This window comes from Abramis brama, assembly GCF_963993115.1.
Source record: "Abramis brama genome assembly, chromosome: 24".
NCBI lineage: Eukaryota > Metazoa > Chordata > Actinopteri > Cypriniformes > Leuciscidae > Abramis > Abramis brama.
This window is the reverse complement of record NC_139986.1, coordinates 29,109,036-29,131,342: the sequence shown is the minus strand read 5'-3', so window position 1 is coordinate 29,131,342 and position 22,307 is coordinate 29,109,036. Positions and strand designations below refer to the sequence as shown.

At 43.5% G+C, this 22,307-nt stretch overlaps 3 protein-coding genes across 17 annotated transcripts in view; 2 read left to right on the top strand and 1 right to left on the bottom strand.

Annotated features, from left to right (window-relative positions):
* The window catches only part of kcnh2b (potassium voltage-gated channel, subfamily H (eag-related), member 2b), a 194,459-nt gene extending 190,621 nt beyond the window's left edge, over positions 1-3,838 (top strand). For both annotated transcript variants that reach the window (XM_084103525.1, XM_084103524.1), the window contains exons 14-15: positions 2,729-2,897; positions 3,217-3,838. In XM_084103525.1, the coding sequence (XP_083959651.1) occupies positions 2,729-2,897; positions 3,217-3,387 (340 nt within the window). In that variant the 3' untranslated portion in view covers positions 3,388-3,838. The remainder of the gene's footprint in view (positions 1-2,728; positions 2,898-3,216) is intronic.
* Positions 3,839-12,202: 8,364 nt separating this feature from the next.
* On the bottom strand, positions 12,203-19,577 carry LOC311075022 (uncharacterized protein; the record flags this gene model as incomplete). Its single annotated transcript, XM_084102077.1, has 2 exons — positions 19,555-19,577; positions 12,203-19,444 (listed from the first exon to the last, which is right to left on the bottom strand). Exon 2 carries the CDS (start codon positions 18,809-18,811, stop codon positions 12,203-12,205), a length of 6,609 nt encoding a protein of 2,202 aa, XP_083958203.1. The 5' UTR covers positions 18,812-19,444; positions 19,555-19,577.
* Positions 19,578-22,044: 2,467 nt separating this feature from the next.
* LOC311075193 (uncharacterized protein) overlaps positions 22,045-22,307 on the top strand; it is a 77,910-nt gene continuing 77,647 nt past the window's right edge. For 12 of the 14 annotated variants that reach the window (XM_084102396.1, XM_084102408.1, XM_084102406.1 and 9 more), the window contains exon 1: positions 22,045-22,158. The gene's annotated coding sequence lies outside the window, so the exon portion shown is untranslated. The remainder of the gene's footprint in view (positions 22,159-22,307) is intronic. The other 2 variants (XM_084102402.1, XM_084102401.1) reach the window with 1 other exon arrangement.

Here is a 22,307-nt window from a genome sequence, read left to right as displayed (position 1 = left end):
CGCCTCACAACTCACGCCTCACAACTCACTCCTCACAACTCACGCCTCACAACTCACGCCTCACAACTTACGCCTCACAACTCACTCCTCAACTCACGCCTCACTCCTCACAACTCACGCCTCACAACTCACGCCTCACAACTCGCATCTCACAACTCACTCCTCACAACTCACTCCTCACAACTCACTCCTCACAACTCACTCCTCAACTCACGCCTCACAACTCACTCCTCAACTCACGCCTCACTCCTCACAACTCACGTCTCACAACTCACGCCTCACAACTCACGCCTCACAACTCACGCCTCACAACTCGCATCTCACAACTCACTCCTCACAACTCACTCCTCACAATTCACTCCTCACAACTCACTCCTCAACTCACGCCTCACTCCTCACAACTCACTCCTCACAACTCACGCCTCACAACTCACTCCTCACAACTCACTCCTCACAACTCACGCCTCACAACTCACGCCTCACAACACACTCCTCGCAACTCACTCCTCAACTCACGCCTCACTCCTCACAACTCACTCTTCACAACTCACTCCTCAACTCACGCCTCACAACTCACGCCTCACAACTCGCATCTCACAACTCACTCCTCGCGCCTCACAACTCACTCCTCACAACTCACGCCTCAACTCACGCCTCACAACTCACGCCTCACAACTCACGCCTCACAACTCACTCCTCACAACTCACTCCTCACAACTCGCATCTTACGCCTCACAACTCACGCCTCACAACTCACTCCTCACAACTCACTCCTCACAACTCACTCCTCAACTCACAACTCACTCCTCAACTCACGCCTCACTCCTCACAACTCACGCCTCACAACTCACGCCTCACAACTCGCATCTCACAACTCACTCCTCACAACTCACTCCTCACAACTCACTCCTCAACTCATGCCTCACTCCTCACAACTCACTCCTCACAACTCACGCCTCACAACTCACTCCTCACAACTCACTCCTCACAACTCACTCCTCACAACTCACGCCTCACAACTTACGCCTCACAACACACTCCTCGCAACTCACTCCTCAACTCACGCCTCACTCCTCACAACTCGCTCCTCACAACTCACTCCTCAACTCACGCCTCACAACTCACGCCTCACAACTCGCATCTCACAACTCACTCCTCGCACCTCACAACTCACTCCTCACAACTCACGCCTCAACTCATGCCTCACAACTCACGCCTCACAACTCACGCCTCACAACTCACTCCTCACAACTCACTCCTCACAACTCACTCCTCACAACTCACTCCTCACAACTCACATCTCACGCCTCACAACTCACTCCTCACAACTCACTCCTCACAACTCACTCCTCACAACTCGCATCTCACGTCTCACAACTCACAACTCACGCCTCACAACACACTCCTCGCAACTCACTCCTCAACTCACGCCTCACTCCTCACAACTCACTCCTCACAACTCACTCCTCAACTCACGCCTCACAACTCACGCCTCACAACTCGCATCTCACAACTCACTCCTCGCGCCTCACAACTCACTCCTCACAACTCACGCCTCAACTCACGCCTCACAACTCACGCCTCACAACTCACTCCTCACAACTCACAACTCACTCCTCACAACTCACGCCTCACAACTCACTCCTCACAACTCACTCCTCACAACTCGCATCTCACGCCTCACTCCTCACAACTCACGCCTCACAACTCACGCCTCACAACTTACGCCTCACAACTCACTCCTCACAACTCACGCCTCACAACTCACGCCTCACAACTTACGCCTCACAACTCACTCCTTAACTCACGCCTCACTCCTCACAACTCACGCCTCACAACTCACGCCTCACAACTCGCATCTCACAACTCACTCCTCACAACTCACTCCTCACAACTCACTCCTCAACTCACGCCTCACTCCTCACAACTCACTCCTCAACTCACGCCTCACTCCTCACAACTCACGCCTCACAACTCCCGCCTCACAACTCGCATCTCACAACTCACTCCTCACAACTCACTCCTCACAACTCACTCCTCACAACTCACTCCTCACAACTCACTCCTCAACTCACGCCTCACAACTCACTCCTCACAACTCACGCCTCACAACTCACTCCTCACAACTCACTCCTCACAACTCACTCCTCACAACTCACGCCTCACAACTCACGCCTCACAACACACTCCTCGCAACTCACTCCTCAACTCACGCCTCACTCCTCACAACTCACTCCTCACAACTCACTCCTCAACTCACGCCTCACAACTCACGCCTCACAACTCGCATCTCACAACTCACTCCTCGCGCCTCACAACTCACTCCTCACAACTCACGTCTCAACTCACGCCTCACAACTCACGCCTCACAACTCACTCCTCACAACTCACTCCTCACAACTCACTCCTCACAACTCGCATCTCACGCCTCACAACTCACGCCTCACAACTCACTCCTTACAACTCACGCCTGGCAACGGTTGGCTCCGCCCACTTTGGGCTTCAAAAATGCTCTTCAGAAACACTACGAGTGACGTCACGGACACTACGCCCATTTTTTTTCACAGTCTATGGTCACAACTCACTGCAATCAGACTGACGAACTAAACCGTGGGCTAAGACTGTCTAGAACTGAACTGAATCACTGAAACCACACTTCCTAACACTATACAAACACTTGATGCTGCTGAAAAATATTACATTGTTGTGTGTGTGTGTGTGTGTGCAGACTGGAGAGCCGCATGTCGACGGACATCAGCACGATCATGCAGCTCCTGCAGAGGCAGATGATGCTGGTTCCTCCGGCGTACAGCACAGTTTCTCCATCCATGTTCCCCGAGAGACTAGTGCAGCCCGTCACTCCACTGGACCCAGACACACTCGCTCCGCTCTCACAGGTGTGACACACACACACACGCTGACGGGTCTCAGATGATGCTCGTTACTAGTGCAAACACACACTACTGTCATCACACTTGATCAATTCTGAACTGCAGTTTTAGAGAATTTATTAGCAGATAGATAGATAGATAGATAAACAGATGATATATGAATAGATGATGGATAGATAAATGTATAAATATATCAAATTGTCATCTTTGATTCAAATGAAAGTTTTGTCTGAACAAACAATAGTATCTGGTACAGTTACAGCAGGAATTGATGAACGCTTGTGTTGTTTAAACCGCAGCATCTCTCGTCTGTTTTCTCTCTCAGTCCTGCGAGTCTCTCCATCCTGCAGACGCTCTTCCCTCGGGATCCTCAAACCTCGGGACCCGACCGGACCTGGACGTCCAGAGACGCTTCTCTCTACAGGAGCCGCAGACGACACACACACCACACATACCACACACACCACAGAAACACAGCTCAGACCCGGGGAGCTAGAGACTCTCTCTCTCTCTCTCTCACTCTCTCTCTCTCTCTCTCTCTCGCTCTCTCTCTCGCTCGCTCTCTCTCTCTCTCTCTCTCTCTCTCTCTCTCTCTCTCTGTCTCTCTCTCTCTCTCTCTCTCTCTCCGACCTGCTTCTGGTTTTGCACTGAGGAGTTTCAGAGACACACTGGAGCTGGTTTTACTCGCGTATGATCATGAAAGACAGCGATGAACTTCACTCGTCTCCACTGCTGTCATCCAGTATTGGATATCCATAAACAAACAATAATGATTATTACTAATTTCAAAGTAGCCATTATGTCTTGCACTGAATTTTCCAGACTCTCTCGATCTATATCTTCACGTCTACGGCGCTTCCAAAACAAAGAACTGGTTGAACTTATTAGTGTTAGCTGGCCTAACAGAAGAAAATACGACTACTAATAATAATCTGATGTGTTCTGTCTGTCTGTCTGTCTTTGCCTTCATTTACTGTGCAAGAATGATGAAGAAGGCGGAGCCTCAAGCCCCACCCACTCACACTGGATTGGCTGGATTGCAGTGGGTGGGGTGATTGATAGCTGTTTAAAGCTATGAAGAGTCATGTGTCCGACACTGAGACCAACAATATGCAACGAGTCCGACGCGCGTTGGTTTGGTTTCAGCGTCTTGTTAAAGATGGCGAGATTTTTAAAGTTGGAACACATTAGCTTTAGCAATACAAAATCCTTTAAACCACAAATGAAACCAAATACTGAAGATTGGGTGTAAAAGTTGATATTTTTCAGTGATTTTCCATTATCTGTGGTGTTTACGGCCCTGCAGCCACAGTCACATGATTATCTGGTTGAGCTCTTGAACCTGATGGATTCATTAAAAACAGACGTGTGGACCAAGAAAAAAAGAAACTTTACAATAAGCTATTAAGCATGCGATAATAAACATACACTTTTAATATAAGGCATTTTTTTTATGGCAGACTTTACCGTTATCATATTTAAATTATTATAGCATTTAATCTAAGCGTTTCTGAGGAAAGAAGAGCATATTAGCATGAGAACCTGTTTAGCATCTGTACACGAATCATGAATCATGACAACGATTGTATCATTCTGCCTTTCGGCTGTTTATTTGTGGTTTATGTTTTCGTTGATACCAAATATGATATTTAATTTGAACTGAACTTGATCAAACATCTGAATCTGTGTCAATGTGAAGAACGGTTCAAACACTACTGCATTAAATACCAATATTCCCTTTTAATTTGATGAATGCAAGAGTTTGCACATATTTATCTAGTACATATTTGTTGTTAATTTTATTATTATTATTATTAGTGTCTCTATAGATTCTGTGAGTCTTTTCAACGCCACATATGGGTGAATCTCACACATCCAGATCAAATTTGACCCCAATATTAAAAAAAGGAGAAAAAAAGATATTATATTGGCATAAAGACAACAAAGCTTATTTTTAGGACCATTCGATATTCATAAGTTTTAATTTATCATAAATAAAAGCTAATACAGGTAATGCTGCAACAAATACTGCTATAATGAATAAATATAAATAGTAACACTACAATAAGGTTTCACTTTTTAGCTTTTAGTGGTTTCAGGGAAAATTGGACATTAAAATCCTTAATGTAAAAAAAGCTGCTTTTTCTTTATGTGTTGAGATTCTCCCTCGCATGGCTGTAGTGTTTCTGTTTGTAAGGTTGTCTCTGACACACATTAGTTTGTTTATTTTTAGTTGATTTGGTCGTTTGTTTGTTCGTAATCCGGGATTTAATCTGTGTCAGCGGGGAATTTGAGTTTAATTCACAAAACACGGCTTCATTGTCCTAATGTTCAGACAGTAATTAATGCAGCTTATAACAAAATGATTGTGTTTCATTCTATTATGTACAACACTGTTATGTTGCAGAACACTATTATGTTCATATATGTTTATGACACTTTTCTGATTATAATGGTCCTGCTGAGATGGGTTTGTGTGTGTATAACGTGTCCTGTCGTGTGTGTTTCTCTTGGTGTTCGGTGACGCTGTGCACTTTAAAGGCACCCGAACACTTCAACATAATCAGGCCCATTTTGAGCCCAAATATTCCAACAGTCCTAGGAAACTCCCGATTATCTTGATGGCTCTACTGATGATCTTATCAGATTTTCCTGTGGTGTGAAGTGTGTTAAGAGTCATTGAATCTCCCGCTCGGCATTTTTGTTTATTCTTAAGTCACGTTTGACCACGAGACATTTATCGAGATTTCCCGTGTTCACACTAGAGGATCAAAACTGTTAAATCTAAGACGGAGGCGATTCAGAGGCCCGTTTCAAAGAAACAGTCAGAGAAAAAAAGACAATTACTTAATCTCTGTTATATTTACAATGTTATCTCATATTTCGCTCTTAATAGTCTATTTATAAATCTCTTTAACCAGAACTATTGTCACAATCACGACTAAAAACAAAAACAGCATTCAATCTTCATCCTTCAGCTGAAGTTAAACGATACTAAAATCCACCAGTAGGTGGCGGCAAATCATTGTCTTAACGAGTGAGTCATTGAATCATTCACTCAAACGATTCGTTCAAAGCAGCTGATTCATTCAGGGACAAAGCAGAAGTAACTAAACTAAAACTTTTGTTGCTCAGAGACGTGCAACGGCTCTAATGTTTGGAACAATTTTAATTGGCAAAATAGAGGGGTTTTTTTTAAATTAGGGATGCACCGATATTAAAATTTTGGCCGATACCTATAACCAATAATTCTTTATATTTGAAAGCCGATAACCGATATATTGGCCGATAAATCTAAATACAAAATTTGTATATAATTTTTGAGAGCCTGATTACATAAACAAAAGTCTCAGCATTAAAAGCCGTGTCCCAAGCACTCAATTATAATGTTCTCATTATAATTTTATTTAGCCGATATGACAGACTTGCACTGCACATTGCACTGAACTGTATTTTCCTTTTTTGAAATGATTCCACTCATATTTCAAGCAATTCAAAACCATCATGTTGAACAGTGTGCATCTGAAGGAAATTATCCATTATTTATCGGCTTTAATATATCGGCCAAATTTTCTCATCAGGTCGATAACAATAACATTCAAAATGATCATATATCTATCTACTGATGGTGGTCGATCGTGCATCCCAATCTAAAATATTAGTCACCTAATAGCCTATTAACTTATTGTTTATTGAATCTTTCTATAAAATCACATTTGCAAACGCGCTGATAGTCGCGAAACAGCACTTTTGCTCGTGCGATATTGCTTATAAAAATGAAAAACAAGAACTTATACAGGGACTCTTTTTTTGCACCATATCTTTAAAGCATTTTTATTAATTTTGGTGCGATTTGTTGACTTTTCGAGCGCAAGCGAACACAGCAAATGCCGCTACTGATCTATCGTCGTGTTTGTGGAAATCTGATAAGATTTTAAACATCTTTTAGCCTTTACTCTGCCTTTCTGCTCTCTTCACGTCTATTTACAGGGATCTGAAGCCAAGCGCACTTATGCCATAAACTATAAACACAGAGAACGTAGAACAGGCCAAACGCACCCAAATCCACGTGAACTAGTGTGATTATTACACAGGCTTTAGTTTGGAATCATGAAGGACATCCTGTATGTAAATATTTTTTGAATCTTTTTGAGTTTTAATTTATTTTGGTAATTCGTTTACACTGGATTGCTATTTTTCTCCTTCCCGATTTTGCTGTACATAAGGAAGTCTCTCCTCCTGGCGTCCCTATAGCCGACACTATGCAGAAACGCATTTCCTTGGCATGCTTTGAAATGCAGAAAATAATAAAAAAGAAAAACTAGAGGAAAACTACATACGTTTGACCTTTTTTCCTTTTCCTTTTTAAAGAAACGTGTGAATAACTCTGTTAATAATGATGTAAGTATATCATATATACAGTATATATATAAAGGCAGATTTAAGTTTGTGCACATTTGCTCTGCATGCTGCACTGAGTCTTCAGTTGTAGAGGACGAGTGTCGACTGAAGCGCTGATCTTCATGTTCTTCCATGGACATGTGACTCTGAACTAATGTTTCATCACTGATGTCTGGAATCATGTTGGAACGACCTGAGGAATCGGACACACTTCAGAAAGTCCAGATTTTGTGCTAGCATTATAAACGGTTGACTTTATAAAATTTAGAAATATTTATTTCAATAAACTTCTTTGAAAACAGCTTAAATGACTACATGACTACCTTTCTTTATTATATATATATATATATATATATATATATATATATATATATTGAATTGAAAATAAGTATTGGCACCATACCTTACTGGATGCTTGTTCTCACTGGGGTATAAATATTGTAACAGACCATGCTTTAGTTCTGGCCAAGATTAAAGTATGTGAAAAACGAAAAAAGCCACTTCAAAAGTTTAACATTACACAACTTAAAATTCCAGAAAAGAAAACAACCATATCCTTGCAGCAGATTATAGTCCAGTCATTTTAAGCCAAAATGGGGGTCAACCTTGAACAAATTGCAACAGAAGCAAACTCAACTGATTCTGTATCCTCAATATGTCCTGAGTAAGAAAAAAAAAAAAAAACCCTGAAGAATCCCATTAGGTGAAAGTTTAGAAAAAGACCCAAATATACCCTATTCACACGCCTATTCATTCTCTTTTGAAATGGTTTGTTAACATGGACAAACGGTGCATAATCTAATTACTTATGTGCTAATTTGTATAAATACCACAACAGTCTAAACATTGGGTATAGCCACGTGAAAATGTCTTGTTGAATCTTGTTGACACATAACAGTAAAATACTTAATGTTAAGGTCTGAATGGAACCCATTTAGAAAAAGAATGAATATGGCGTATTAATATTTGGGTCTTTTTCAAAACTTTCCCCTAATGGGATTCTTCGGGGCTTTTTTTCCCCCTTACTCAGGACATATTGAGGATACAAAATCAGTTGAGTTTGCTTCTGTTGCAATTTGTTCAACCTTTTTTCATAAAATGACAGGACTATAAAGCGTTCTGCCAAACAGGACAGGGAAACCTTCTGGACAAATCAAGCCACAGAACTCAGAAAACGCTCAGAATCGAGGTGATGGCAAGAAAATATTCCGCTTAGTCAATAACCTGGCAAGAAAATATTCAAAACTTATCAGCGGAACTATTCTGCACAAGCATGACCGGGTCACTAAAAGCAAAGAGCAACTACATGAACGATGGTGTGAATATTTTGCCGAACTGCTAAATCGAAATCCACCACAAGCGATTCAAGCCATACCTCAATTAAATCCACCAATAAATCATAGCATAAGTGAAGACCCACACTATGGAGGAAATCCAAAAAGCTATCAAAAGCGCCCGGAGTGGGGTCAGCCCTATGTTCCCACAGCCCTATGTTCCCACGGCCCTATGTTCCCACATTTCTAAGAATTTTTTTTTTACTGGAAATTTAGAAAATTAGGCCCTATGTTCCCACAACCATATGTTCCCACAGCCCTATGTTCCAACAGTCCTATGTTCTCTCATTTAACTATGTCCCCTATGAAGGGTAGGTTTTAGTGCTTGTGCTGGTACAGGGATAGCTCAATTACATCCCAGACAAGTCTCCCTCCTGTGAGGGGTAGGTTTAGGTATGTTAGGGTTAGGGTTAGTGTAAGTGACTACCAAATTGGGAGAAATGGGGATAAAATCTGATGCAAATTGATGATAAAGGAAATGTGGGAACACAGGGCCTAATTTTGGAAAGAAAAAAAAAACCTTGGAAATGATGGAACATAGGGCTGTGGGAACATAAGGCTGTGGGAACATAAGGCTGTGGGAACATAAGGCTGTGGGAACATAGGGCTTTGAACATGAAAACCCTATAGCCTGATACAGTACCTACACAATCTTTATTCCAAAATATGGGCTGAAGAAAAGATCCCCAAACTGCTATCATAATACCCATCTTTAAGAAAGGTGAAAAGAGAAATTGCAAGAATACCGTGGTATTTCCCTTCTAGCCATTGCCTACAAACTCACAGAGCGAATTCTCCTAAACAGGATTGTCCATTCGCGAACTGTATACAAGAGAAAACCAAGCTGGTGTAAGCCCGTCTATTGGTCCAATGAGGGTTTCCAATAATACGGGGATTTCTCTGCGTTTTACTTGTCTTTCCTTTTTTGCAAAACACAACAAGATTAAATGCAATATATTTTCTCACATGTATTGTGAGACATGACTCCATGATGTCTGTGCACCATTAAACGTGAATGAATATTTGATTATTCTTTTAAACTCTGATTATATTTTACCCGCTTAGATCAGGAAACTATATCGCTCTGAGGTCCTGAGGTCTCCGGCACAGTTTCGCCAGTCCCGATCATCAACACAGAGGTAATTGGCTAAATATCTGGGATTTGCCGTATTCACACGTACACAATCTAAGATATGTAAATAGCCCCTTGGAGTGCCTCCTCTTGAACGTAATTCAGTCGTTTTACTTTAGTAGAGGTCTTGACCACCATTAAAACCTTTACTTCCCTTAAAATGGCTTTTGCTTGGCCAAGCTCGTGGCTTGTTCCACGTACACTGACTTATCTAAAGCAACATTAAATTAGAACAGAGGTAATTACTCACCCAAATCTAGGTTGATCAAACAGCATTTGCTGATTGTAGATGGAAAATAACTCGTCTCTGCATCCAAGCACACTTGAATTTGATACCAGATATTAGTCGTCACTAATCTGACGCAAACTTGTGGAAATATACGAATCTGATAATCTACTTGGGAAAAACAATCTCAAGAGTCAGTCAGAATAAAATCAAACGTTTACAGTTTATTGAGGGGGATGAAGGGGAGACGGTGTGTGTGAAGTGTGTGTGAAGTGTGAGCTGCGTCTCGGAAGTTCCTGTTACACATGCAGGAGATAGTTCAAGTGTTCATTCTCAGGAGGGCCTTTTGTTTCATCGAGGGGTTGATCAGACACACTGGCACCAGCCTTACACTGGTGTCCGAGCAGGTCGTACCTTCAGGGTTCTGTCGCCTCTGTTTGCTTTATATCTGGTTTGGTGACAGAGCTCTGACATTCCCGGTTTGTCATGTGTTTGTATTTAGTCTCCCTGTGTTTGCAGTCCTGTGCTGGTTCGTTGTCTCTGTTTCCCTAGTGTTACGTTCCTGACTGTTGCCTGTCTAGTTTTTCCCCCATAGGGAGGTTTTTGTTTGTAGTTCTGTTTTGTTTATTTATTTAATAAATATCCTTATCTGCATTTGAATCCTCGCTTTACTTTTTGACCGTCCGTGACAGTAGCTGACTGAATCTTTTCCCTCCATGAATTTAGGCAACCGACTGTAGTCGCATTCCTGGACTCCACAGCAGCCTTTGATAGTGTCGATAGAGGAACTATCTGGCCTTTACTTAAAATGGAAGGAATCCCCAACAAGCTGGTTAATCTTTGTGCATCAATGCATGAAACACAAACTGTAGAGTCAGAGCCTATGGCGAAGATGCTTTTGCCACAAAAACAGGGGCACACTATCACCTTGCCTCTTTAACAGTGCTATTGACCATGTGCTCAAAAAAGCGCTAGATGATTGATAACCCTGCTGGAGTAACCATTCACCCATCAGAACGACGATCACTGATCTTACATTTGCAGGTGATAAAGCAGTCCTTGCAGAATCACTGGATTGCAGCCTCCGTTGGTCTGAAGCTAAACTGCCAAATACAGAACTGCTAACAGTGACCCCACAACTTCCAATAATAACCTAACCATCGAAAATGAACCAATAGAGCATGTCACTTCTTTCACATGCTGGGAAGCAACATTGTCCAGTTCTTCACTAAGCTACCTTTTATAGCTTAATAAACTCCCCACTGGAAGGGTTTTCAGGACAAGTACGGCGGATACAACTCGGGTCACTTTATGAGCTTTTATTGCGCACACATACACAATACTCTCTCACACACTAGCTAGCTTGAACGCTATTGCTACGCTAGCCTGTCAGTGACGTTAGTTAGGTTAGGTTGTAAACCTGCAATGAAAACACAAACACAAATACCAGAATTAACTAATAAACTACACACTCAAATGTTATTAAATATCAACCCAAATTACTAGAAATATTAGTTTACAGTCACTCACCGGCAAGGCGTACCAGTCCTGACCATCAACTAAAATGAAAATGAAACCTAAACTAAAGGCGCCTGCGCACTTACTTATTAAGCATACACAGACTTTCTGGTGACCAGGAATGATAATACAACAAACCTGTAACCTAGTAAGATTATAACATGAAATATAACATAAATATGCTTGCATTTGGAATGTACACAATCATTTTCTTAAATAATTCAGAACATAATAATAACATCCATCTCTTGTAATATATATTCATATATACATGTATATAAACATTAGATATACCTGCTGGAAAGTTCTACACCTCCCACTTGGTCTACTGATTCTAGAATCCAAGTAGGCCATCATAACCAAACAGTTAAACTTCTAGATATGAAATTCTCTCCATGATAATGCAAATAATATTGCATACTCAGATATGAACGTATTATGTCATAACTTTAATAATTATCTTCTCAAGATGGTTTTAGTGTCCATAAACAACACGCATTGTCCTTGGTAACATTACAACCTCCTTTACCGAAACACACCACCAACCTACGGAAGGTAGTGGGGAAAGTCTTGAACCGAAACACACCATGGTGGGGCTCCTTTATCAACCGAAACACACCATGGTGGGGATCCTTTATCAACCGAAACACACCATGGTGGGGATCCTTTATCAACCGAAACACACCATGATGGGGATCCTTTACTGCTCCTCCACCGGAAGCAGAACCACCAACCTCCTAACGTCCCTGTGGAGGATGGTGGAGGGATAGTTCTCCATACCTTGGTTTTTCTTGACCTGTCCGCCGAAAACTGGACAGCTTCGACATGTTCTCACCCTCACATCTCGTACCACACCCTTCACATCAGGACACGCCTCCATGACTCGACCCAGCCTGAACTGGCCTCTCAGTGCATTCTGGTCAGCTAACCACACCAGGTCCCCTGCTACAACATTTCTAGCAGGCGCGTGCCACTTTTGACGGATGTAGAGGCCCGGACCTGCCAGCTGGCTCCATCTCTTCCAAAACTTGTCAACCTCGATCTGGATTGCTCTCAGCCTCACAACGGGGTAAGTTGGATACTTAAACCCTTGGGAGTCCCCACTGGGTCCTGCACGACCAAGCAGAAGAGAGTTGGGAGTGATGACTTCCACGGTCTCATCTTGTACCTGGGCTCTGGCACCGATTGGTCTTTCATTTGACAAGTTAGCAGCAAGGTACAGGAGGGTCTGGAACTCCAGTGCTGTCAGGTTTCCTTCTTTGCCAACATTGCTTAATGCTCTCTTAAGTACACGGACAGCTGCCTCAGCTGCCCCATTTCGGTGTGGAGAGTCCGCCGGGTGAAACACCCACATCCAGTCGGTTCCTACAGCTGCCGCCTTCTTCTGGACCTGATCCTTGTCAATGCCACTTAAGAACTCGTAAAGCTCCTGTAGTACTGGCCTGGCGCCCACAAAGTTGGTCCCTTGATCCGACCAAAGCTTTCTTGGGTGACCCCTGAGAGCTGTGAAGCGCTGGTATGCTTTCAGGAATCCTTCCGTCGACAGATCTTCCACAATGTCAGCATGTACTGCTCTTGAAGCCATACAGCTGAACACCACAGCCCAGATTTTCATCTTTGTTCTTCGCCTTATCGTATCTTTAACAACATATGGTCCGAAAAGGTCTAATGTCGTATACACAAAGGGTGCGGCTGGTTCAGTTCGTTCGAGGGGGAGTTCACTCATCACCTGTTTGCACATTCTCGCTTTGGTCTTTCGACAGTGCATACAGGAGTCAATGAAATTTCTGACAATTCTTGGTCCCAGCACCACCCATGCTTTAGACCTCACACGGAGGAGTGTACCAGCAACACCTTCATGGTTAACCTTATGGGCCTCTCGTGTGAGAAGGGTGCTAATCCACGCATTGTAGGGGATCAGGGGCACACCGGTATATTCCTGGGTAATGGTCTGGACTCTACCATGGCATTTCAGGAGCCCTGAAGCCTCATCCCTGCTGACAACAAGTCTGTTTAGCATTGTCACAGGAAACGTAACTCCCTTCTGGGCGGCTAGACACAGGTCTTGGAATGCAGCTTTGCGTTCCTTTACTGTCAATATTGCCTCCCACTTTGCTGGTATAGAGGCCCTGCCTACACAGGCCAACCACTTCTGCACAGCTCTGCGGACATAACCAACGACTCCACAAAGTTTAGCTAGAGAACTGTACCTTCTTGGTTCCACTTGGTCTATGAGTATTGCTCCCCACAGTGTCTCCATTTCTTTGGTCTCGGCTAAGGTCAATTTCATCCCATTTCCTGAGGACGCTGAAGCCCCGCTAACTCCATCTGTGACTATTTGATCTTCACCACCAGGACTGTCAGGGTTCAGCAGCTTCTTGGCTTGAGCTCTGGTGAGTACTGCTGAAAAGGCCTTTCTCTGGAGTTTACTCACCACCTCCCTAGCATCAGCTGCCACTTCTGAAGCGGACTTCATGGGCCAATCCTCAACTGGACTTGACAGGAACTCAGGACCTTCCTGCCACACAGAGTTCTCACCCAGCAATTCAGGAGAGCACCCTCTCGTGACTAGATCAGCGATGTTGACCTCGCCTGGTATCCACCACCAGTCAGTTACGGGTCCAGCCTTCTGAATCTCTCCGACTCGGTTCGCGAAGAATGTCTGGAATCCGTAGCTCTCCCTTTGGATGGCTCCAAGCACCGTCTGACTATCAATGAAGTGGTACCACTTCTCCACGTCTATCCGTCCATGCTTCAATACGTATCCCTTCAGACGTGTGGCGAAGACTGCCCCGCAAACCTCAGCTTTGACTGCGTCACCTTTCTGGTTGAGGGGGGTTAACTTGGCCTTTGACTCTACTAGCCGGGTGACCACACCATTTGATGTTACCCATCGCAAGTACAGTACGGCGCCATAGGACTCACAGCTCCCGTCAGAAAACGTGATTCCCCAGGGTTTACCCCTCCAGTCAGATGGCGTGAGGCTCCTGTGGAACTTGATGCTACTCAAACGAGCGTAGTCCTTGAACAGTTCAATTGCCTTTCCTCTTAGCTCGTCAGATAGAGGTTCATCCCAGGTATCTTTAGTCAGCTTGCCAGCTTCCTGGAAGGCTCTTCTTACAAGGATCACTCCTTTCTGTTTTACAGGTGTTACCAGACCAATCGGGTCATACAGCCCAGCTATCTGGCTCAGTAGAACGCGGCGAGTCAGTGGGTTTGGTGTCTTTACTTCCACTTCATCTTCAGTGAGGTCAATCTCAGTTCTCATTTTTTTCTTCTTTCTGGAGAAGTTGATAGAGACCATCACAAAGAGTTTGTCCTCTTGCACGAGATAACCAACCCCCAGGGCTTTGTTATCTTCCTCACTTAGCTGGTTGGGCAGCGTCAGAGTCACTGGCTTGGACTCTATCCCGTCCCGCCTCCCACTTTGACCGGACCGGACCCAAGGCTTGAGGTAAAAGCCACCTGCTTTCAGTATTTTCTCTACTCCCTCTTGGATCTTGTCTAGACAGGTTGGGTCATTGTGGGACGTAAGGAGGTCATCGACATAGGAATCTTCTTCTATGACTCTTCTTTCCTCCGTCATATCAGCGAACTGGGGCAACTTCGCAGTCTCTCGCATTGCAACTTGTGCAATGCACCCCGCTGGTTTGTCCCCCATGTTTACCCTCACGACAGCATAATCCTCAATCTCATCCTTCGGTGAGTCTCTCCATAGGAATCGATGCACATGGACCTCTTGTTCCTCCAGCCAAACCGAATTGTACATCTTGGTGATGTCTCCGATGGCTGCATGTTTTCCTTCCCGGAATCTGAGGAGCACCGCTCTGATGGGATTTAGGACGTCTGGGCCTTTGAGCAAAATGTTATTCATGCTTACCCCTCGGAACTCCTGACTGCTGTTCCAGACGAGACGCACCGGCGTAGTCACTGAGTGGGGATTTGGAGCGGTTAAGTGGCTCACCCACCACACAGCACCTTTCCAGCTGTCCATCACGTCCTTAGTGAGCTTAACAGCAGCTCCTCTCCCCACCATCTCGTGGACTTGCCCCATGTAAGCCTCTTTCCACAGGGGGTCTTTCTCAAGCCGCTTCTCAGCCCTCAGGAACGTTGCTTCCACAGCTTTTCGGTTGTTAGGAAGAGAGGCTGGGCTTTCCTTCCAGGGGTACTTCGCATCCCAGTGTGGCTGGTCGCTGTGGGCGTCTCTCTCTCTGAAGGTTAGACCTGCCTTTATTAACTCCAGCTCTTTCTCATCAGCCAGGGACATCTCCTTTCCTCCCGGTGGGCACTTTCCACAGCGACACCCTCCACAGGTAGGGTCACAAGCAGCACCGATGCTATCCCATTTTAGCCACTCAAGGATCTCTTTATTGCACACTGCTGTTGTTCGAACTTCTACACTGCTTTCTCGCTCCAAATGGCTTCCTGACCTTCCCATGAAGTGTTCTTCAACTTTGACGGCTACCGTCTTCATTGAGTGAGCGAAGTGCGTCTCTGACTGCCATGTGGTCACCTCCACTTCTTCGAAGAGGTCTGGATGCACACCACTCACAATCTTGCCCAGAGGACCATCCCACAACACCAGGTCGCCGACCCTTTGCAGCCGTTGTGGAGCTAATCGACCTTCTCGAGAACTGATCAATAGATCGACCTTTTCTGGGCGGGCCAGTTCTCCCGGCTTAGCTTCAGGGAAGAACTGCTCTAGTCGCTCTGATCTCACCACCCGATCCACTTTGGCGATGTCTTCCATCCCGTAACAGATCATCTCGTGAAACTTCAGGGTTCCTCTTGAGGTCCACACTTTAATAGTCACGAGATACCTTTTCGTATCAACTTTTACCTTCATCGTGCCGACACCATACACAACAAGGGAGATTGGTTCACCCGTTAGCCCGAGCCTTTCCGCAGCTTGGTGTGTAATGTAATTTGTGTCAGACGCGAGATCGACCAAGGCTCCAAGACTGTCCCCTCTCTTTGTTGTGACAGGTACGAGCATCATGAGGACTGGATGTTCTCTCAAGCCACTCTGTTCTATCAGACCCTTGCCAGAACACACTGTCGACATTGCCTTGTTAGTACAGGCTTTGCGGACAGCCTCCAACTGGTGGGGAGTCAATCCCAACTCGGCGAACACAGCTTCTTGCTCCTCTGTCGGACCCCGAGGTCCCCTCTTTTCCTCTGCTTTGTTATCCCTCTTAGTAGCATCCTTCTTAGTTGATACCTTAGGGCAGAGGAAATAGTGGTGGTCAACTGGAGCGTCGCCTTTCTTACACTCCTCCTTACGACAGAGGAACTTTGAAGTGCAGCCACTGTCAACCCCGTGAACATCCAGGCACTTTGTACATACTTTTGCCTTTTTCACCTGAGATTTCTTTTCTGATAGACTGGCCTTCCTGAAAGTTTTACAGCGAAACAGTTTACCTCCATGTTCTTCATCACCACACACAGCACACGGTAACTGCTTGGAGTCTTTTTTGACTTCACTTGCTGTAGTCTTAGTGAACGACTTCTTTTCCCTCCATCTGTCACCTGGTTTCTCCCGGTAGCTTGGTCGCTCAGGGGGTTTAGCAGGCCATGGTTTGCTGGGCAACAACTGCTCCAACCTCACGAGCAACGATTTTTGGTCTTCTAGGAACAGCAAGAACCTGTCGAATCGATTTCCTGGGTGGACATCGTTATCAGGGTTTCTCACACACATGAGCCACTCTCTTTTCATGACATCAGGGAGTTTACTCTCCAAAGACCGAATCACCAGCTGATTTTGTACTGCGTCTGCACACCCCAGGTCCGTGAGGTCCATTACTGCCCTCTCCACTGCAAGGATCAACTCTAATGTCTCCCGTGGCTGGTGGTTCTTTACAGCAGGTCGTGATTGAAGCTCCAACACAATCTCTTCTGCCGTTTGTGCTTTGTCACCATAACGGTTCTCTAATTCCCTGAAGATGTCGTTTGCATCTCTGCAACGCAACAGTCTGAGTTCACTTTTCACAGACTCTCCTATACTGTCTAGCAAATGAAGTTTCTTGCATTCCCTTGACCCCGTAGGTTCTGCCTGCGCCTGGATACTCTCCCATTCAGCCTTCCAGCGCCAATAGTCTCTCCTGTCCCCGGAGAACTTAGGCAAACTTATGGGTGTGAGCCTTATTTTTGGTCGGGCCCATTGAGAGCTATTTTCCCCACTAGCGTACAAACCAGCGCTGCTATATGGCATGCTACTACCGGGCGGATTGACGGACGGAGCAGCATAAACACTCATCAGTTGTGGCATGCTGGTACGGGTCGGAGGTTGGGCGAAACTGACACCAAGTCCACCATCAGACCGACTCGATTGTAAGTTGGGCTGTAATGTCAGCTGGGGGTTACTTTGTGTGGTAGGTGCTCCATACCAGCTCTGAGGTTGACTAGTGACATTAGTACCTTGAGCAGCACAGGTAGAGATACTTGCTCTTTCAGAGAACATGAATGAAGGAGAGCTCGTGACATATACAGTTTCCTGCCCATCAGTGGTCGGATTGACGATAGCAGGTTTGGTGTTAACAGGTGAAGTAGCAATAGCAAGGCTTACTGGTTGGGTAAAGGTGATGTTATCTGGAGCTGTGAGGCTGTTGATAGCTGTTGTGACAGGCCCACCACCCACATCATCGCCTCCGACATCATCATCCTCTTCCTCCTCACCTTCGTCCCCATCATCTTTTAGTTCTGTACTGTTCCTATTCATAACCTCATTATCACGTCTGCATGTCCACTCATCCATCAGTTGTTCCTTGTCCTCTTTCAATGACAAAAGGAGCATCCATTTATCCTTACCATGTGGCCGATAGTCTCTCCAAGTGTACACAGCCTCCTTGAGTTCATGGAGTTTCCTATCCAGCTTACCACTTTCGACCCCTTGCTGCGTCCATGGCACTACTTTACTTTTCCCGAGCGCCTCAGCCCGATCAAGAGCAGACTTGAACTGTGTTACAAGAGCGTCTATGTCCGGCGCTGCATACTTGGACCACAACATTTCCATGATCTTACTCTCAGTTTCAATGAACCTCTGCTCACTGGCATCTCTCCTCGCCAGGGTGTCCAGCGACTCACTGTTGTCACCCGTAGGGTCTATTTCGCTCTGTGCGTCAATATATTCATTACTGACATCGAGGAGTTTGTTATAATCATCCTTCAACCTCGCTAATTCTTCTGACAACTCAACTTCACGTAAACGGCCAGCACTAACATTAAGGCGGTTTATTCGTGCTGTAAAGTTTCGTTGCGCATTTGAGCGTTTCCGCTTTAAGCTCTCTATATCTGGCTTGTCATCTGCCATTTTGTCTTTTTCGTTTTTTAATACTTCTTCTTTTTCTCTTTTTCTGGTGAACAGAATCTTCAAAATCGCCTTTTGACTAAATGACTCGTTCAAAAGAATCGTTGAAAGGAATCGGTTCAAAAGAATCGTTCGTCCGCGAACAACTCTTTGCCAACTGTTATGGCTTGTAGTGGTGTTGTTTACAAAGTCACTATAATAGCCCCGCGGCTGTCATCATTATCCAAATAGTTTTACTCACGGTTGTGGAAGTTATTCAGCCTTTTAACGGTCCCGTTAGATCTTGGCTTCGGCTTCTCCGTTGTAGTATGTATTGTTGACGGCCGCTTCAGAATCCGAGGCTGCTTTCCCGTCTGCGCGAGTCATCAACAATGGCTATCCGCTCGGGGCTCGTGTTCTCTCTAGCACGGCTCCGACAACGGTTTACAACTGTCCAGTTCTTCACTAAGCTACCTTTTATAGCTTAATAAACTCCCCACTGGAAGGGTTTTCAGGACAAGTACGGCGGATACAACTCGGGTCACTTTATGAGCTTTTATTGCGCACACATACACAATACTCTCTCACACACTAGCTAGCTTGAACGCTATTGCTACGCTAGCCTGTCAGTGACGTTAGTTAGGTTAGGTTGTAAACCTGCAATGAAAACACAAACACAAATACCAGAATTAACTAATAAACTACACACTCAAATGTTATTAAATATCAACCCAAATTACTAGAAATATTAGTTTACAGTCACTCACCGGCAAGGCGTACCAGTCCTGACCATCAACTAAAATGAAAATGAAACCTAAACTAAAGGCGCCTGCGCACTTACTTATTAAGCATACACAGACTTTCTGGTGACCAGGAATGATAATACAACAAACCTGTAACCTAGTAAGATTATAACATGAAATATAACATAAATATGCTTGCATTTGGAATGTACACAATCATTTTCTTAAATAATTCAGAACATAATAATAACATCCATCTCTTGTAATATATATTCATATATACATGTATATAAACATTAGATATACCTGCTGGAAAGTTCTACAAACATTACCCTAATAGGCAATTCAGATGAAGAAGTCAAAGGGCCTCTTCAATCTTTGCGGCATTGAAATATTTCTGGAATAGACGGGACATTCGAATTACAAGAATTTATTGTGCTATAGAAACGCGAATAGCCTGTGAAAGCTGACCAAAAAAAAAAGGATGGAAATATTTGACCATCGCTGCCTGAGACGCATAGCAAAAGTTGGATGGTCCGACTTCATCTCAGATGAGTATCGAGAACGCTGGTCTGAAGGAACCTCTGTCCTCTACTTCCCCGGCGTCGCTGGACATGGATAGGACATGCTTTATGTATGCAAAATAATCGCTTACCATTACAAACCTTTATGACCATTCCTGGACCGCCCTAAAGGAGGTGTTCGTACGACAACAAAAACTTTCACAAGACTGCTGAATCTTTTATCATGATGCACTTTGGATTGAGCAGAAGGAAATATGACCGGGAATGGCAAGAACATATTCAAACCGTGGCAATGGACCGAGTAATGGAGATCACAGAGGAAATTGTCCCGGCTAGGGTGAATATATATATATATACACAGTACTGTATATATTTCACCAATATGCATTTATTTAATCAAAAATACAAAAAAATAACAGTAATATTGTGAAATATTATTGCAATGTAAAATAATGGTTTTCCATTTTAATATACTTCAAAGTGTAATTTATTCCTGTGATCAAAGCTGTATTTTCAGCATCATTACTCCAGTCTTCAGTGTCACATGATCCTTCACAAATCATTCTAATATGATGATTTATTATCAATGTGGAAACATTTTTTATAACCTGTGATAATTTTTTCAGGATTCTTTGAATGAATAAAAAATAAAAAAGAAGAGAATTTATAAATATCAATATACACTACCGTTCAAAAGTTTTGGGGTCAGTATTTTTTCCCCTTCTTTTTTTTTTGTGAAAGAAATTAATACTTTTATTCAGTAAGGATGTGTTAAATTGATAAACAGTGATAGTAAAGATTTATATTGTTAGAGAAAATTTCTATTTTGAATAAATGCTGTTCTTTTTAACTGTTTATTCATTAATGAATCCTGTAAAAGGATAGTTATACAAAAATATTAAGCAGCAGAACTGTTTCCAACATTGATAATAAATCATCATATTAGAATGATTTGTGAAGGATCATGTGACACTGAAGACTGGAGTAATGATGCTGAAAATTCAGCAAAATAGATGCAGCAAAATATATATTCACATAGAAAACAGCTGATTTAGATTGCAATAATATTTCACAATATTGCTGTTTTTTCTGTATTTCTGATCAAATAAATGCAGCCTTGATGAGCAGAAGAGAATTCTTTCAAAAACATAAAAATAGTAATGTTTCCAAACTTCTGTGTGTGTGTGTATGTATATATATATATGAATCGTTTTTTTATTATTTTTTAATTAAATTAGTTGAGTGCATAAAGTCTGTGCGATGTCTAGATTTACTCTTCTGAGTCATAATACATACAGTGACTATGACACATTTAAATTAGTCTGTGAGGGATTTATGTATAATTTATGACCTTACCAATAAACCCTGCCTGATAATTGTCCAATCTTAATGCTCTTATTTACTTTCAATCAATTCTAACTATAGCAAACGAGTCCTGAATTTAATCTGAGTTTAATCTGAGCACCAGATGGCGGCATTCCACCATTAGAGGAGCTGAACATCTCCAGCAGTGATTTCAGTTCTACATACAGCGGCTCTTCTGTTGAATTATGTAAAATATAGAGTATGTGAGTTTCACATTTATTAGCTCGAAATTACATCGCAATTTTAATTATTATAATCTGCATCTAAATAATTTTAATCTCAATACTTTTAAATAATTTAGCATGTATGACGTTATTTGAGAATTTTAATTTTCCATCAAAAATGTCTGTGACTTAAATTACTGAAATCTTTTTTTCTAAACATTTGATTTCATAAATATATATATATATATTTCTAACCGTGGAGATTTATACTTACCTCAAAAGAGTGAAATATTTGTATGTTATAATTTTCATTGGCCCGTATAAGGAGTCAAACTCACTGATTGCACGCGACGTGCGTCCATCAAAAGTGCGCCAGTTGGACAGACGCAGAGACGCTCTATCCGCGCCGTGATTGGACGAAACTGCTGTCCGTCTGCTGATTCTGGCATGTGGTTGGCTGAGAGCGTCAGAGGGCGGTGACCTGTGTGTGCGGTCAGTGAAGAGCGCAGGGCGGATCAGCTTGAGGCCGCGACACCAACACACGCGCGAAAAACTCTCGGAAATCAACGAAAGCGGTGAGAATAAACTTAATAAAGTCTGATAACTCATCTTCATCATTATGTTGATAAGTAAAGGGAGTGACGCGCCAGTGTGCGCGCGCTGAGGGCGGTTTCCGCACGCGGGTCAGTGACTGTGTAGAAGTGAGTGAAGTGTGTGTGTGTCT